The sequence below is a fragment of the Daphnia pulicaria genome, chromosome 3 (assembly GCF_021234035.1).
Source record: "Daphnia pulicaria isolate SC F1-1A chromosome 3, SC_F0-13Bv2, whole genome shotgun sequence".
NCBI lineage: Eukaryota > Metazoa > Arthropoda > Branchiopoda > Diplostraca > Daphniidae > Daphnia > Daphnia pulicaria.
In genome coordinates this window covers 3,482,905-3,499,796 of record NC_060915.1, presented here as the reverse complement: position 1 = coordinate 3,499,796, position 16,892 = coordinate 3,482,905, and the positions used below count along the sequence as shown (strand labels likewise).

The 16,892-nt window shown below is 38.1% G+C and overlaps 2 protein-coding genes and 1 long non-coding RNA gene across 4 annotated transcripts; 2 read left to right on the top strand and 1 right to left on the bottom strand.

The window, feature by feature from the left end:
- Window positions 1-937: 937 nt before the first annotated feature.
- On the top strand, window positions 938-2,538 carry LOC124328663. Its single transcript, XM_046787460.1, has 6 exons — window positions 938-1,145; window positions 1,206-1,397; window positions 1,461-1,523; window positions 1,588-1,680; window positions 1,746-2,456; window positions 2,519-2,538. The coding sequence occupies exons 1-6, from the start codon at window positions 1,121-1,123 to the stop codon at window positions 2,536-2,538; spliced, it is 1,104 nt and encodes a 367-aa protein (XP_046643416.1). The 5' UTR covers window positions 938-1,120.
- Window positions 2,539-5,638: 3,100 nt separating this feature from the next.
- LOC124329393 lies at window positions 5,639-7,161 on the top strand. 2 transcript variants are annotated; one of them, XR_006916766.1, is made up of 7 exons: window positions 5,639-5,749; window positions 5,823-5,982; window positions 6,054-6,159; window positions 6,229-6,404; window positions 6,475-6,634; window positions 6,699-6,801; window positions 6,871-7,161. XR_006916766.1 is itself a non-coding variant. In XM_046788474.1 (3 exons), exons 2-3 carry the CDS (start codon window positions 6,536-6,538, stop codon window positions 7,113-7,115), a joined length of 516 nt encoding a protein of 171 aa, XP_046644430.1. In that variant the 5' UTR covers window positions 6,229-6,404; window positions 6,475-6,535; the 3' UTR covers window positions 7,116-7,161. The 2 variants fall into 2 exon arrangements, 1 of the variants encoding a protein (XP_046644430.1); XM_046788474.1 differs by lacking the exons at window positions 5,639-5,749; window positions 5,823-5,982; window positions 6,054-6,159 and having other exon boundaries at window positions 6,699-7,161.
- Window positions 7,162-7,455: 294 nt separating this feature from the next.
- LOC124329401 lies at window positions 7,456-8,826 on the bottom strand. The gene is made up of 6 exons (XR_006916780.1): window positions 8,698-8,826; window positions 8,445-8,622; window positions 8,212-8,371; window positions 7,889-8,140; window positions 7,653-7,814; window positions 7,456-7,590 (listed from the first exon to the last, which is right to left on the bottom strand). It is a non-coding gene; the product is annotated as an uncharacterized LOC124329401 (long non-coding RNA).
- Between the last annotated feature and the right edge of the window lie 8,066 nt (window positions 8,827-16,892).

Here is a 16,892-nt window from a genome sequence, read left to right as displayed (position 1 = left end):
CGTGTATGCATGTAGTATAAATACCATTCTCATTTAGAATGTTATATGATTTAAAATACTAGGAATTTCCTAATATCTATAGGCCATGATCGCCCCCCTCTGTTATGTTCGATGAGAATAGGGGGATAGTGGGATACATAACATTCTCCAATGACATCTCTTTCTGAATCATAATGTTAGCATTCAGTTTTGTCTCTCTAAAGATAGTCCGTCTAGAGAAGACAAAATTTCATTTCTAAAATTTTGTTCAGGCATGGAGATCTTTTCATCGGGGTGGTCATTTTTCAACCAATAAAATACATGTTAAAATAAGAGGCCAGATCACATCGGGGGTTGATGAAAACGCCCTGAAATAATTATTGATTCCTAATGGATCAATTTATCAGTTTATTTGTAACACATCTCAAACGAAAGAGCATGAAAGAGACAACAATGTTCATTAATTAACCATCACGAAATTTGTACTTGCAAATGTATAGCCTCAAAATACTGAGTGAAAATTAACACTGAACTGCCGATCCCCTGTTAATAGTACGGGTCCTGTTAATATCCCCTGGCGATGCAAAACGAAACCCACCACATCGTCACTCATGGGAACTTGAGAAGGGAAGTTGTTTTATTTTCTTCGCATAGAAAAATGTTTATTTGTTTCGTAATATTTTTTTTTTGAATTTTCAACATGATTATTCGCACTCATTGGTGTTGCATTTTAGCATGTAGTTGGAAATGTGACCGCTAGATGCGCCCTTTGCTTCAGTGGAAATGGGAGATGGAACCATGGAAAACGTGTGTAGCTCGCCGGCCTTATAGTTAAGTATAAGCTGTAGGCCTGTACCCTGTACCGTACCGTACCTTGTAGCAGAGCTATAGAATCCCTGGTCGGTTCATGGCTGTGTTGGCTTCCCTATCCCGGTTTCAGGGTAAACGTAAGCCGATTTTCAGAGGGTTTTAGGGCGGAGCTTGTCAGAAGTTGTGAAGTGGAAAAATGAGACAGCGCCATCTAGTGATAAGACGTTGACTTTCAAATAATACTTTCGGCGGCCATTTTCGTGTAATATGTGAATACGGCGGCCATTATCGTGTATTACGTGAATGAAGCCTAACCATAATTTCTGTAAAAATGGTTGGCAGGTGTGCTGTTCCTGGTTGTAAAACAACATATTACAAGTGAAATCAAAAAGAAAATGATGTTACTTTGTTTGCAGTTCCTAAAACTTCATTATCAAAATGGCAAGAACTAATTCCATGTAGTAATTTGACGAGCACCTCACGTATTTGCTCCCGTCATTTTGACGAAAGTGACTTTAAATCAGGTATTGAAATTTTGAACGTGTTCCATCCTTTCAAACGTAGGAATCTTAATGCTGGAGCAATTCCCAAACATTTTCTGATAAATGGTATTGATATTATATTTCCTGTATAATCTGTAATGCACAGAAACTTAACCGTTTTCATTTTAGATACATCTAGTCGACAAGCAATGCAAAATGTTGATGGTTTCAAATGGAGAAATAACCTTAATGGTATCTTTACATATGTTTATGTTGTTTAATGTTAAATAACGCAATTCTTAAATATGTATTGTAGTGGAAGAAAATACTAGCAATGCATCAGTAAGGAAACGACCAAAAGTAGACAAAATACCAACTACGTCAAAGAGAAAAAAATTTGACAGTACAGGTATTGATAATAGTTCTCTTTATATTTTATTTTGAAGAGCAATTGCTTTAAATTTAATCTTATAGCACCCTCCATGGAAGTCACCTCTACTATTCAAGAAACAATCGACATTCACCAGGCTGCTGAAAAAGCCATTTTTTATCCTATTCCTGATGTAATGAACGAAAACGTTGCTGTCGCTATCGAAGGTTCGACAGTTGCACCTTCTATGGAAGCAAGCTCTTCTATTCAAGAAACAATCGACATTCACCAGGCTGCTGAAGAAGCCATTTTTGATACACTTCCTGTTGTAATGAACGAAAACGTTGCTGTCGCTGTCGAAGGTTCGACAGTTACATCATCTTCTATGGAAGCTACCTCTACTATTCAAGAAACAATCGACATTCACCAGGCTGCTGAAGAAGCCATTTTTGATACACTTCCTGATGTAATGAACGAAAACGTTGTTGTCGCTGTCGAAGGTTCGACAGTTACATCACCTTCTATGGAAGCTACCTCTACTATTCAAGAAACAATCGACATTCACCAGGCTGCTGAAGAAGCCATTTTTGATACACTTCCTGATGTAATGAACGAAAACGTTGTTGTTGCTGTCGAAAGTTCGACAGTTACATCACCTTCTATGGAAGCAAGCTCTTCTATTCAAGAAACAATCGACATTCACCAGGCTACTGAAGAAGCCATTTTTGATCCACTTCCTGGTGTAATGAACGAAAACGTTGCTGTTGTCATTGAAGATTCTACAGTTACATCACCTTCTATGGAAGCAAGCTCTAGTAATTCCAAGTCTAATTTTGTGACATTTCAGTCACTAGTAACTTTATCAATGATACCAAAGAATTGGATATGGTCTTTTGATCAAATCAAACAAATGATTTATTGCATTTCGATGGATCAACTACAAAATGGAAATCTTAATATAAAAAGTGTATGGTTTCAAAACAAACAAGAAGTAATGTATTATGTCAACGGAACGATCATTCCATCAACCACTACTGCTTTATTGTCAAACCATTTCACAACAATTGAAGATATTTCGCAATTGATAAAGGATTTCAACGATCGAAAAATTTGTTCTGGCATTCCTCAAGAAAGGTTCAGAAATTTTAATTTTTCATCTCGTCTTTCTGCTACATTGGACAAAGCTGGCGTGTTAAGATCAAAATATTGCAGAACCATTTAAGAAAAAAACAGACTGTGCGTTAAATGTCTTTTTTTGAAGAAATACCTGTCTGAAAGGTCAAGTAAAATGGAAGTAAAAATACCAATTTCAAAGGAGAAAAACAAGAAATCTAAGTTAGCTGAGAAACAAAAGAAACTAGATAACAGTCTGAAACAAGTTAAAGTTCTTAAAGGAAAACATGTTGGAAATAGACAAGGATAAGAGTGAGATGTTTGCTCAACTAGGCTTCTGTATTTGTAACAGGAATTGATTTGTGCCAGCATGTGGGCTTTTCAATTACATAGGTATGTAACACAATTATCTTCCACAATGTGGGCTTCATATCATATGATATGGATTGAACATAAATATATAATTACCTGAGTCCAATGGACTCGGATGAAATACAAACAGAAGAAACAGATTAGGAATCAAAACTCAGGACACAATGTAAATGGTTCTCGATTCAGAGATAGCTGCTGAGAAGCAACTTAAACAAAAACCCGCTAGCTACTAGAAATAGTCTTTGAGAGCTGCTTGTCAGCGTGGTGCCAGGAGAGAAGTGAAAGAGGGAAACGGAAGGGCCTATACAGTAGATGAGAGAAGGCCGAGGAATCTCCCGCTTCACGAGTGCTGCCATCTAGGGTGCTGCCATCTAGGGTTGCATGGTTGCATATGAAATCACAACAAAACAAAGGGTATTTATGATTTCAAACAATGCCATTATTATTTTTATAATTTAAAATTTTATGTCTTTCAAGGATGCCTGTAAGCTGATTAAAGATATACGCAAAGAATGCGAAATCATGGTTCAAAAAGAAAAAAACAAATGGACTAGATTATCAGCTAAGACATCTTTCAGAAACGGTAAGTTATTATTTAAACCCCATTCTACACCGAAACTCAGAAATACTATTCTTTTCTCAATACATTGTCATATTTTTTTTATAGGAAAAATTGGTTGTTAAGATGTTTATTGCCAAGGCCAAAATTGATCCAGAACGTAACAGACACCGAAAGACTATGAGATATGACCATTCCTTTCTAATTCAGTGCGTCATCCTAAGGATGAAAAGTTTTTCAGCATATGTGCACATACGGAAAATTGGACTTCTACCTCTTCCTAGTCAGTCAACGATGAGAAGGATGTTAAGTTCTTCCGAGTGTCAGTTTGATTTTAATTCGCTTGCGCTCGAACAGATATGGAAGCCGGAGATATAGGCCCGGTCGAAATAGGCCCCGACGAAATAGGCCCGGCAAATAGGCCCGGACGAAATAGGCCCCTACGAAATAGGCCCACTTTAAAAATATTTTTAAAGTGGGCCTATTTCTCCGTCAAAGTGGGCCTATTTCTCCCAATTATTTCTAAGTTCCATAAGGTACTCTGAAATATTTTCATGAAAAAATTCGACCTACTCTACATGAGCGAGAAGGCGGAATAATCTACGAGAGATCCGCCACCGTATATATTCATTGCCGTAGCTCAAACCACGATGAGTGATTTCACACATTGCCGTTTCGTTTTTCACATGTTAGGCAGCTGATTCCCGTCTTTATTTTTTGATGAACGTATTCCCCTTGATCTTAACTGTAAAACACATTTGTTCAAACGTCGTTTTCACTTATTAACTATCGCTAATTTAAAAAATGAACAAATTTCCGTGTTTTCTTCGCCATTTATTTGTTCCGTAGCTCGATCCCCCCTTCAGCGGCTCAGCCTTGAACGCGTCTCTCCCCTTCAGCGGCTCAGCCTTGAACGCGTCTCCCCCCTCTACCTATGCCAGTACTCAGGTGAAGTAGGAAATGAACATGTTTGATGAAATAAATCTTACGGATTGATTTCAAACATATCCATAACAATTTCATATTTTTTTTAAAGAAACAAACGCATATCACCTAAGTTTCTTGTTTTATGGGGCTGACGCGAGGTGCTGCTCAAGCCGGCCAGAAGGGTGGTCGAGCGGGAGAGGCTGCACGCACTCATGGGAGAGGGGTGAGTGAAGGGGGGGGGGTTTACCTGGGCCATACCATACACGCCCATGTTTTCCCTTCTCCGTACATGTCAACGGGTGGTCTAGTGGGTAGCAACTTGGGCTATGTATCTTAAGCGCCGGTGTTCAAAACTCGGCCATGTCGATAAAGAATTTTATTTACAAAATATTTTAGAAAAATTAATATCTCAACAGCATAAAGCGGTGTGGAACTACCCTGGCGAAATTGATCGTTTTTTGTTTTTTTAATTGATGAAATATACAGCACGAAAAGAAAATTTCTATTATAGTTGAATATACCAAATGTGGTTTTGAAGATTTCCATCTATCGGTGATGGTGGCGTCACTAGCGTGGTTCAATAGCGTCATGAAGATGGCGTCATCTGCTCATCGTCAACTTCAGCGTTTAATTTACAAATAAGAAATATGAATATTATTAAAAAATTAAAATAGTAGCTTCAACATGTGTACATTTTATTTTTAATCATTTTAAAATTTGAATTGCAATTTTCGTTACATTTGATCTGTAAGAATTCGATTTTGAATCATTTTCATTTCAAATTGATTCACACACATAGCAGACGCCAACACATCAAGCGTCATCAATAGCGTGGTCTATGGTGCAATGCTATCGCTGGAGTAAGGCGTTTCCCTTCAATTCAGGTATGTTAGAGATTTCTATCATGTTATTTTCAATCTTTAGTTGCTACTATTGTAATTATCAACTTGTGTGAATAGGTAGCGTCATGATTGGACTACCCTGATGGCGTCATGATCGCTGCTGATTGCCTTTCCAATAGGTTTTCAGCATTCTGCTTACACCTTTGGCCACATATTTCACAATCCAACATCAATTGGTACCAACAGCAGCCCTTCTCTCCATCATCCAGAAGGGTCTGAGATCAGTGTTGGAGATGTGTGTGACAATTTTAATATGATGAAATTTATCTACCACCAAATTTTTACTCTTTTATGTTTTTGTTTTTCAGGATGGTTCGGAACAACCCATGGAAAGCTTATCACTCATTGATGCTGTGATGCCTGATGTTGTTGCAAGTCGTCAACAGCAAACACAGAACAATCAGAAACCACAAGTGGTAAAGACAGAACCACCAAATTCCAATGGAGATGAACCCATGCATTCCTATCGTAAAATAGTCAATACTTTTCTTTGATCCCCTGAACTACTTACTTATTTTCCCTTCAACTATTTAATAAAGGCTGGGACGAGGAAACAGGAGTAGAGATACCTGCCAGCAAATCAACTGTACTTTGTGGACATTTTCTCTCAGTCGTGAAAACGCCATGGTTCTCCAAAAGTTCGAGGTAAAACCACTGAAACTTATTCTGTTTCCATTTTAACAAGTAATTCATATGGTTTTTCTGTAACGACAGCTTCCTCCCAAGACCACCCATGTGGAAATTTCAGCCGTTGGAAGTGGGTTCTCCATTATCCAAGTGTCAACTTCTTACAATTTGAATGTCACTGGAGAGTGGCCGCTATTCACGCTGGATCCTCAACTCTTTAAGAACGCCAATCAGAACCGCATGCAGTTGACCATCTGCTCCAGGTATCAATTGAATCCCGTGTCTAATTATCGTCTCCAATTTCATTTTAAAACTTATTTGAATTGATTTCAGTTTCGTCGGTGAGGAGAGCAACAGGGCCGTTACATAAATCAGTTTGCCGTCGGGTTACGTCATGGACGAGGATTCCCTACCGAGTCTCAGAGCCACCAAAGATGTCAAGAAAGTTAAAACGAAAGAAGGTGGCACTGGAATTTCGTTGTATTTCGACAAGGTAAAAACCCCTTTTTAAAGCGACAGTTTTCCTTATTTAACGAGAAGGTTAATTAAAATTTTAGATGACGAGGAATACGGTTTGCCCAACTGTTCAAGCGTATCGCGTTTTCAAAGTGGCCGAGCAACGTAAAGTACCCGTCGTCATGTACGATTATTACGACAGCTGTAAGTCTCAGGCTGCTGATAATTTATTTCAGGATTTTAGTCAACTGATTTCCCCCCTCTTTCCATTAGCTCGACGTGCTCGAGTGTTTTACGAACCAGTTCCAGCCAATGTGTGTGACATTTGCCAGTCAACCGACTGCAAAATTCAATGCTTTTCTTATCCGGGTTGGAGTGGAGACGAAGAAGGAACCAAAGGATGGGGAACGCTTGGCGGTCGTAACAATAGCCGCCCCACCAGTGGCCAACAGTCATTGCTCCCGACGTTACTCTGTTTTGTTTTGTCAGGTCTCACAAGTGCTTTACTCTTAATTTAACAACAACATAACAAAAATTATTATCTAACTTGTCTCTCATTTATCCCAAATCTAATAATAGATTAATAAATATCCCTTTTAAAAAAAAAAATTATTTGATCCCTCATCTTTCCATGTACTGATTGATCCCCCGTCAAGGCTGTATACTGTTGATTGTCGATCCAGTTTTAAAGCAAAACAACAAATTTTGCGTCCAGGAAAATGTAAAATTGATAATACACCTGATCTGAATTGATCGCTTGATAAAATATGCTTTTTAGTTGAAACAATCAGCCGCAATCAGCACACCGCAGTTTCATTGTAGATGTATTCATTGTAGGCTATCTAGATTTTACTTTCAAACATGAATACACTGGTCAGTGGAGCATGAGGCAAAACTGACATTCGACTGCCAATCTACATCGAGTGCTGGGGCGAAATGGAAAGCCAACTGCTGCGTGCACTGACTCGTTGAAGCGTCCCAAATGATGGTCGTCTAATGAAAGAAATAAATTAATATCAACAGTTTTCGTTTTAAAAATGAAAACTTAGGTCTACTTTGTCGAATCCAGCACTGAGGATATAGTTGCCATTTTTGTTCCATTGTAGTGCGACAGTAGGTCCTTTATGCTGTCCCAAAGTGCTAGCTAATCTTCCATCAGTTGTCCAAATGCGAGCGTAACCATCGTAAGAGCCAGTTGCAAGCAGAGTTCCATCACACTAAAAAAAAAAAGAACTCTGTTATTACACAGCAAACTATTTGGCGCTTAAGTTATAAGAAAAAACATACATACCAGTCAAGTGAGGTGACATCTTTGTTGCTCGGAACTTCAGTTCCACCCTTCTGAATGCAATGCCTAATAACAAGTTGAGTTGGTGAAGACGGGTTGTCATTCATGTTCCAAATTCTGGCAGTACTATCACCATAGCCAGAAGCCAATAAAACAGTTGTTGGGTTCAGGCGCAGATGAAAACTTCAGATTCATGGCCACAAAGTACAGTTGATTTGCTGGCAGGTATCTCTACTCCTGTTTCCTCGTCCCAGCCTTTATTAAATAGTTGAAGGGAAAATAAGTAAGTAGTTCAGGGGATCAAAGAAAAGTATTGACTATTTTACGATAGGAATGCATGGGTTCATCTCCATTGGAATTTGGTGGTTCTGTCTTTACCACTTGTGGTTTCTGATTGTTCTGTGTTTGCTGTTGACGACTTGCAACAACATCAGGCATCACAGCATCAATGAGTGATAAGCTTTCCATGGGTTGTTCCGAACCATCCTGAAAAACAAAAACATAAAAGAGTAAAAATTTGGTGGTAGATAAATTTCATCATATTAAAATTGTCACACACATCTCCAATACTGATCTCAGACCCTTCTGGATGATGGAGAGAAGGGCTGCTGTTGGTACCAATTGATGTTGGATTGTGAAATATGTGGCCAAAGGTGTAAGCAGAATGCTGAAAACCTATTGGAAAGGCAATCAGCAGCGATCATGACGCCATCAGGGTAGTCCAATCATGACGCTACCTATTCACACAAGTTGATAATTACAATAGTAGCAACTAAAGATTGAAAATAACATGATAGAAATCTCTAACATACCCGAATTGAAGGGAAACGCCTTACTCCAGCGATAGCATTGCACCATAGACCACGCTATTGATGACGCTTGATGTGTTGGCGTCTGCTATGTGTGTGAATCAATTTGAAATGAAAATGATTCAAAATCGAATTCTTACAGATCAAATGTAACGAAAATTGCAATTCAAATTTTAAAATGATTAAAAATAAAATGTACACATGTTGAAGCTACTATTTTAATTTTTTAATAATATTTATATTTCTTATTTGTAAATTAAACGCTGAAGTTGACGATGAGCAGATGACGCCATCTTCATGACGCTATTGAACCACGCTAGTGACGCCACCATCACCGATAGATGGAAATCTTCAAAACCACATTTGGTATATTCAACTATAATAGAAATTTTCTTTTCGTGCTGTATATTTCATCAATTAAAAAAACAAAAAACGATCAATTTCGCCAGGGTAGTTCCACACCGCTTTATGCTGTTGAGATATTAATTTTTCTAAAATATTTTGTAAATAAAATTCTTTATCGACATGGCCGAGTTTTGAACACCGGCACTTAAGATACATAGCCCAAGTTGCTATCCACTAGACCACCCGTTGACATATACGGAGAAGGGAAAACATGGGCGTGTATGGTATGGCCCAGGTAAACCCCCCCCCCTTCACTCACCCCTCTCCCATGAGTGCGTGCAGCCTCTCCCGCTCGACCACCCTTCTGGCCGGCTTGAGCAGCACCTCGCGTTAGCCCCATAAAACAAGAAACTTAGGTGATATGCGTTTGTTGCTTTAAAAAAAATATGAAATTGTTATGGATATGTTTGAAATCAATCCGTAAGATTTATTTCATCAAACATGTTCATTTCCTACTTCACCTGAGTACTGGCATAGGTAGAGGGGGGAGACGCGTTCAAGGCTGAGCCGCTGAAGGGGAGAGACGCGTTCAAGGCTGAGCCGCTGAAGGGGGGATCGAGCTACGGAACAAATAAATGGCGAAGAAAACACGGAAATTTGTTCATTTTTTAAATAAGCGATAGTTAATAAGTGAAAACGACGTTTGAACAAATGTGTTTTACAGTTAAGATCAAGGGGAATACGTTCATCAAAAAATAAAGACGGGAATCAGCTGCCTAACATGTGAAAAACGAAACGGCAATGTGTGAAATCACTCATCGTGGTTTGAGCTACGGCAATGAATATATACGGTGGCGGATCTCTCGTAGATTATTCCGCCTTCTCGCTCATGTAGAGTAGGTCGAATTTTTTCATGAAAATATTTCAGAGTACCTTATGGAACTTAGAAATAATTGGGAGAAATAGGCCCACTTTGACGGAGAAATAGGCCCACTTTAAAAATATTTTTAAAGTGGGCCTATTTCGTAGGGGCCTATTTCGTCCGGGCCTATTTGCCGGGCCTATTTCGTCGGGGCCTATTTCGACCGGGCCTATATCTCCGCCAACCGCAGATATCCGATGCGTTCAAAGGATTACTGGCATGGCAGCGCTGGGGAGTTATAATGTGGGACGAAATATCAATAACCAAGGAAATGAGATGGGACAGTAAAGGTCTGAAGTGGAAAGGCATAGTAGACTTTGCAGGTGAAGTTTCCATTATGGTTCCAAATGGTTTGGCAGACCATGTCCTAGTGTTTGTTTTCAGACCATTTTATAAAGGCTGGATTCAACCGTTTGCGTGGTTTGGAACAAAGGGTGGAGCATATGGTACAGTTTTAGTAGAACTAGTTACGAAAAGCATTGCGCGTCTGTTTCAAGCTGGAGCTATAACAAAAGCAAGCGTTTGTGATGGGTTTTCCACAAACAAAACGCTGTATTCCCATTTTGGTGTTTCTGGAACGGAAGATGGAGTTAATTCCATGTTACACCCTATGGATCCTTCAGTGAAAATTCATTGCCTCCACGATGTTCCTCATTTGTTGAAATGCACAAGAAACCATATGCTTGAACATAAAGTAGTTCAGGTAACTTTTTCTTGATTTTGTTTTACTTAATCTATATATAATAAAAGAACAAGCTTTGGGGGGAGGGGCTTATTCATGTCACGGACATTTTTGGGGGAGGAGCCTGTGTCTGTGTCAACAATGTGTCAACACAGGCTCCTCCCCCAAAATGGAACATGCCCAAACATGCCCAAACAAATCACCACCAGATGTCGTCGCCGTGATGACGCAATTTTTGATGACGCAACAATTAGCATCACCACCAGATGTCTATAGCATGGCCGTTATTACGAAATCTTCAAGTACTGGGCAGATTTCCCACGATAAAATCTATTACGGGCAGATCGTGCTACAGGAAAGCGAATAGCAAAAAAGTTCGAATTTACGCTAGACAAAAGTTCCCCGGATTTGAACGGGGCTCAGGTTACTCGTTTGTAATTCTAAATATTATTTGTAGTTCCAGGGACACAACGTAAATTTTTATTCGTATGAACATCTACTGGAAGCCCAGAAAGGTTTGCAATTGATGTTATGCTGCCGATTAACTGAAGTGCACGTAAAACCAAACAATTTTCAAAAAATGAACGTCAGACTAGCTGCTCAATTATTTTCAGAACGAAATGCTCTTGCTTTTAACATCTACCGTGAAATTCCAGCCTTTACTGCAATTGAAAAACGATTGAAAAAGTTGTTTGAAGGTATTTTCCATAATTAATCAATCAATTTAAAATGCTATTGATTATTACATATTGTTAGGTACTGAACACATTGAGCGGCTTACAAAGACTGTGAATGACAATTTTGACGTACTCAACGGTAGGCATATCAAAGAAGGAATCACTCCCAATAACTGGTGGATAAATGCACATGATGAAAAAGTGAAAGGCAGGAAACAAATACTTGAAGCTATGTTAGCAGTTCTAGCAGTAACTGAGAGGATTTATGAAAAGGACAAAAACAGAAAAATGTTTTGTTCCTTGACAACCGTACATGGATGGAGAATGACTATAAGAAGCGTTATTGCGTTAACTGAAGAAATGTTTAACGCAGGCTATACAGTAGTCCTCACTGGAAAAATGAATCAAGATCCAGTTGAGGTGAAACGAATTTTAATCGTGATTATCATACCTATTGCAATTACTCAATAACTTTTTTTCTAATTCATACAGAGACTGTTCGGCATTGTACGTGGTGTTGATGCTCATCCCACGGTGACTTCTTTTCAACAAATCATTCGCTATGTGTCTCTTGGAGCAAGATTATCCACGATTATACAAGGAGCAAACGTTGACAATGTTGAGCAGATGAACATCCTAGTAACAATGTCAAAATGCCTTAAACGTCAAGCCAAGGAAAGTGACATTCGAGCTTCCGACCTGAGATCAGTATTAGAAGATAAACTACTGAAGGAAATAACAATTCGGTTTGTTGATAAAATTAACGAACCAGCGAATTATAATTTCGTTAAAGATATTCTGATTTATGATTTGTGTGGTTATATAGTCACTGGGCAGATTTCTCACGAAAAAATCTTTAACGGGCAGACGATTAAGCTAAAGAAAAGCGAATAGCAAAACAGTCCGACTTTACGCTAGACCAAAATTCCCCGGATTTGAACGGGGCTCAGGTTACTCGTTTTTACACATAAAGTTCAATAATTCAATTTAAAAATATCCATCTTTTTTTGTTTAAAATAACGTGTTAAGTTTAAAATTAATTCTTAACTTGACACGTTATTTTAAACTTAACACGCTAAGTAAATGACACGCACGTTAAGAATGGAAAGTGGAATTTAAACCTAAGGTGAAAAAGTTGTAGTCGCCACCGCAAGATGTCACCCGTCATTAAGTGAAAAAGTTGTAGTCGCAACCGCCAGATGTCACTAATCATTAAGCAATTATTTTAGCAGTTTTTCATTAATTACAGAAGAACTAATTAAGTAAATGGAATTTTTTTTGTTCTGGTCGCACCGCATATTTTTGGTGTAATTTTTAAGACCAAAAAGTTCGAATTCTGTTGTGAAACACCCGAGCTATGGAGCGGGACATACACACAGACAGACAAAGTGACATGGCTTTTTTTTCTGCGTATGCGATTAAGATAGAAAAGCAAGTTTATCAGCTCGCCGCGAAGGGATAGTCGTAAGCCAGTTGAAAACTGTCTTAAAGGAATAATTCAGGGCCGATTGTTAAGTCGAACTTATTCACGATTCACACTTTTCTTCACAGACTTTTTGGTTTTAAAACGGGATTTATCTGTCACAGTCCAATATCCTTGCAAGTGATTTACGTTTAGTTTTCTCAACTCATATTTTCAAATTTTTACACATAAAGTTCAATAATTGAATTTAAAAATAACCATCTTTAAGTTTAATAACTGCAAAACTTAAATACAAATCTGGTTATTGCGTCATGGTTGGGTCATCAAAGATTGTGTCATCACGGCGATGCTATGGACATCTGGTGGTTTTTAATCATGTTTAACGATCCATAACGAATATATTTCAATAACAAATATTCGACAAGAAAGAATTAATTTTAAACTTAACACGTTAAGTAAATAACAAGCACGTTAAGAATGGAAATTGGAATTTAAACCTAAGGTGAAAAAGTTGTAGTCGCCACCGCAAGATGTCCCCAGTCATTAAGTGAAAACGTTGTAGTAACCACCGCAAGATGTCAACAGTCATTAAGCAATTATTTTAACAGTTTTTCATTAATTACGGGAAAACTAATTAAGTAAATGGAATTATTTTTGTTCTGGTCGCACCGCATATTTTTTGTGTAATTTTTAAGACCAAAAAGTACGAAATCTGTCGTGAAACACCCGATTTATGGAGCGGGACATACATACAGACAAAGTGACATGGCTTTTATTTTTCTGCGTATGCGATTAAGATAGAAAAGCAAGCTTATCAGCTCGCCACGAAGGGATAGTCGTAAGCCAGTTGAAAACTGTCTTAAATGACAAATTCTGGGAATATTGTTAAGTCAGATTTATTCACAATTCACACTTTTCTTCACAGACTTTTTGGTCTTTAAACGGGATGTTTCTGTCACAGTTCAATATCCTTGCAAATTATTTACGTTAAGTTTGCTCAACTCATATTTTCCTATTTTTACACATAAAGTATTAAAGTTCAATAATACAATTTAAAAATAACCATCTTTTTTTGTTTAAAATAACGTGTTAAGTTTAAAATTAATTCTTAACTTAACACGTTATTTTAAACTTAACACGTTAAGTAAATGACACGCACGTTAAGAATGGAAAGTGGAATTTAAACCTAAGGTGAAAAAGTTGTAGTCGCCACCGCAAGATGTCACCAGTCATTAAGTGAAAAAGTTGTAGTCGCCACCGCCAGATGTCACTAATCAATTATTTTAACAGTTTTTCATTAATTACAGGAGAACTAATTAAGTTAATGGAATTATTTTTGTTCTGGTCGCACCGCATATTTTTTGTCTAATTTGTAAGACCAAAAAGTCCGAAATCTGTCATGAAACACCCGAGCTATGGAGCGTTACATACACACAGACAGACAGACAGACAGACAGACAAAGTGACATGGTTTTTATTTTTCTGCGTATGCGATTATTAGCTTCGCCCTTCGGGCTCGCAATTAGCTTCGCTCTTCTGGCTCGCAATCATTTCTTCTTATTTGTTTTCATCTTTTGTGGTCCTCCTTTTCATCTGCTCTGGTCCTCTTCATATCAGCTCCGGTCCTCTTCTTCACGAAAATTAAAACTGCCCATGAACTCTTGAAAGAAATGATCTTAACTTCCCTAACTTTTTCCCTTTCCCTCTATTCTATTTCTTTTCTTTTTCTTCTCCCACCTTCTTCATTTCTTCTCATTCTCCTCATCTTATTTCCTTCCTTCTTCTCTTCCTCCCTTCATTTTCTCTTAATTTTTTTAATTCCCTCAAACATTGCAACAACACTAAGTTTATAACACAACAATTCAATGTCCATTATCATACACTAATGTAAACAACGACAAAAAAAAACAATAAAATTTATCTTTTACGTTTTATTTAAGTTTTTAAAAGTCTCATTTAAATCAATATTCTCCAAATTCCCCAGAACATCCATTCCTATTGAATTACATTGGTCTATTAGTTTAGATTCTTTCAAAACAATTATACTATATTTTCGTTCATTTATAGTTACAGCACATAGACCTTTAATTGGAATTTTGTTAAAGCACGTATCCAAGAATGGAAAAATGGATTTTCTTAATCTTGGTTTCCCTATTTCTTCCCAAGTTTTCTTTGTGATGACTGTTTTTGATAAACCAGTATCGATTTCGGCTTTAATTGGGAATCCATTAATAGCCAAGTTCAAGGTTGGAATTTCAGTACAATATTGTTCTACTTCTTTAAGACTTTCTTGCTGAATTTTTTCGAACTTATCAGAGAAAACTTTAATGTTCCAATCAACGTTTTTGATATCTGAAAGCCAAGTTCGTCCAACAACATTAATTTTCATACTACTCGAAACATACAATGGTAAAAGGTAGCTCGTGTTTTCATAGACAACGCTGGCCATGAACATACCCTTTAACTCCGCAGACCGACCGCTCATCGATTTAAACGAGTAACCTTTTACTGGAGTTAATGGGGGCTTTCCGATCCGCTTCCATTCTTGCTTTGTAAGAAATGATGCGGGACTCCCCGAGTCAATTTGCATTTTAACTTGTTTTCCTCTAACGACAAACTCGTCAGACGGTAGGTTTGATGTTTCGGAGAAAATATTTTTTATAATATTTTTTATTCTGTTGGTAGACAAGGTACTAGACGATTTGACTGTTGGCGGTTTTTTCTCGTCTTTAGTACATTTTATGTCGAATTCTATATCCGGCAGAATTGCTGCCGGGCTCCCTGTTATTAGGCTTAAGTTTTCAATTGTAGGCCGTGGTTCATTACAACAGGAAATATTCAACACATTTTCTGGTTGCGACGAAGTCTTCAGTGGTTTGATTTCATTCTCCAAACGTTCTTTATCCAAAACAAATAGATTATTCTCAATCGCTCCACTGGATGCCATGGGACTGGATGCTAAACATGCAGTTTCGATTTCGGGGATTTCAATGACTGGAGTGCTGGGCTCTTCAATTCGCCTCAGTTTTGAATCGTTTTCGTCCAAACTGAGATTTTTCGCTTCGAGTTCAGAAATGGTTTTATTCTTTGACTCAAGCTCTCGTGTAGCCTTGGCTAACTCGCGAGTGTCCAACTGTTGTTCAGCAATGCAAACCCGGAAATTTTTCAATTCCGCCTGACCGGATAGAAGAAGTCGATTGGTATTCTCCATTTTTCGCTTAAGCCACTTATCATTTCGCATCAATCGGAAAGTTCTCTTTTCAAGTCTAGTAACGACTCTTTTCCCTAACTCTAGCTCACGTTTAGCCATAGACAAATCTTCGTGCACTTTGTCCAGTTGTTGTTCAGCAAGGGCAGTCCGGAGACGTTGGGATTCCGCTCTACTGGATATAAGAAAACGATTGGTACTTTTCAGTTTTCGCCTTAGCTGCTTATCGTTTCTCATCAATCGGAGATTTTGTTTATGAAGTCTAGTATCGGATCTGTTCCTTAACTCAAGCTCACGTTTAGCAACAGCCAACATATCATGCACTTTATCCAATTTTTTTTCATCTAGGCAATTCTGTAATTCCTCCACTTCTGCCTGACTGGATGCGATCAGTCTATCCCTGTCTTCAATTTTTCGTCTAAGACGCGAATCATCATTTGACAAGCGGAGATGTTTCTCTTTCATGTCAGTCATTACACGTTCCTTTTCTTCGAGTTCGCTCTTGGTAGTTTCCAACTCGTCGTGTACGTTCTGAAACATTTGCAGTTTTGATGAGGAGTCTGTCAGTTGTGATTGAACTAGACTCAACTCATTCGCCAAACGTTCTTTTTCCAATACAATCTGATGGTTTTCTGTCATCAAACGAAGAAAACTTTGGTTGTTCAAGACTTCTCCGCTGGGAGTCGAAAATCCATCGTTAATATCAGGTCGGGGAAGTGCATGCTGGTTACTGCATGCAACGTCAGGTTCAATATTATTCAGGTTAACAGACGAATGCCGAGTTTGTGATTCGGTCATTCGACTGAAGAAATCCATGATCCTAAGAAAAAGGCAAGCAAATATAGTCACTTCCAAAGTTCCGATCATTTTTAAACTGTGTGATAGTTTGTTTGCAATTCAAAACTGCGATACCTGCTAATGTCGTTGGGGTTGCTTATATA

Bases quoted from the DNA above. Each gene is read 5' to 3' on its own strand.
- LOC124328663 (XM_046787460.1), top strand. From the start codon at position 1,121: ATGGTTGGCAGGTGTGCTGTTCCTG. The intron at 1,524-1,587 runs GTATCTTTACAT...TATGTATTGTAG, and splicing joins ATGGAGAAATAACCTTAATG to TGGAAGAAAATACTAGCAAT. The intron at 1,681-1,745 runs GTATTGATAATA...TTAATCTTATAG, and splicing joins AAAAAAATTTGACAGTACAG to CACCCTCCATGGAAGTCACC.
- LOC124329393 (XM_046788474.1), top strand. From the start codon at position 6,536: ATGGACGAGGATTCCCTACCGAGTCTCAGAGCCACCAAAGATGTCAAG. The intron at 6,635-6,698 runs GTAAAAACCCCT...TTAAAATTTTAG, and splicing joins TTTCGTTGTATTTCGACAAG to ATGACGAGGAATACGGTTTG.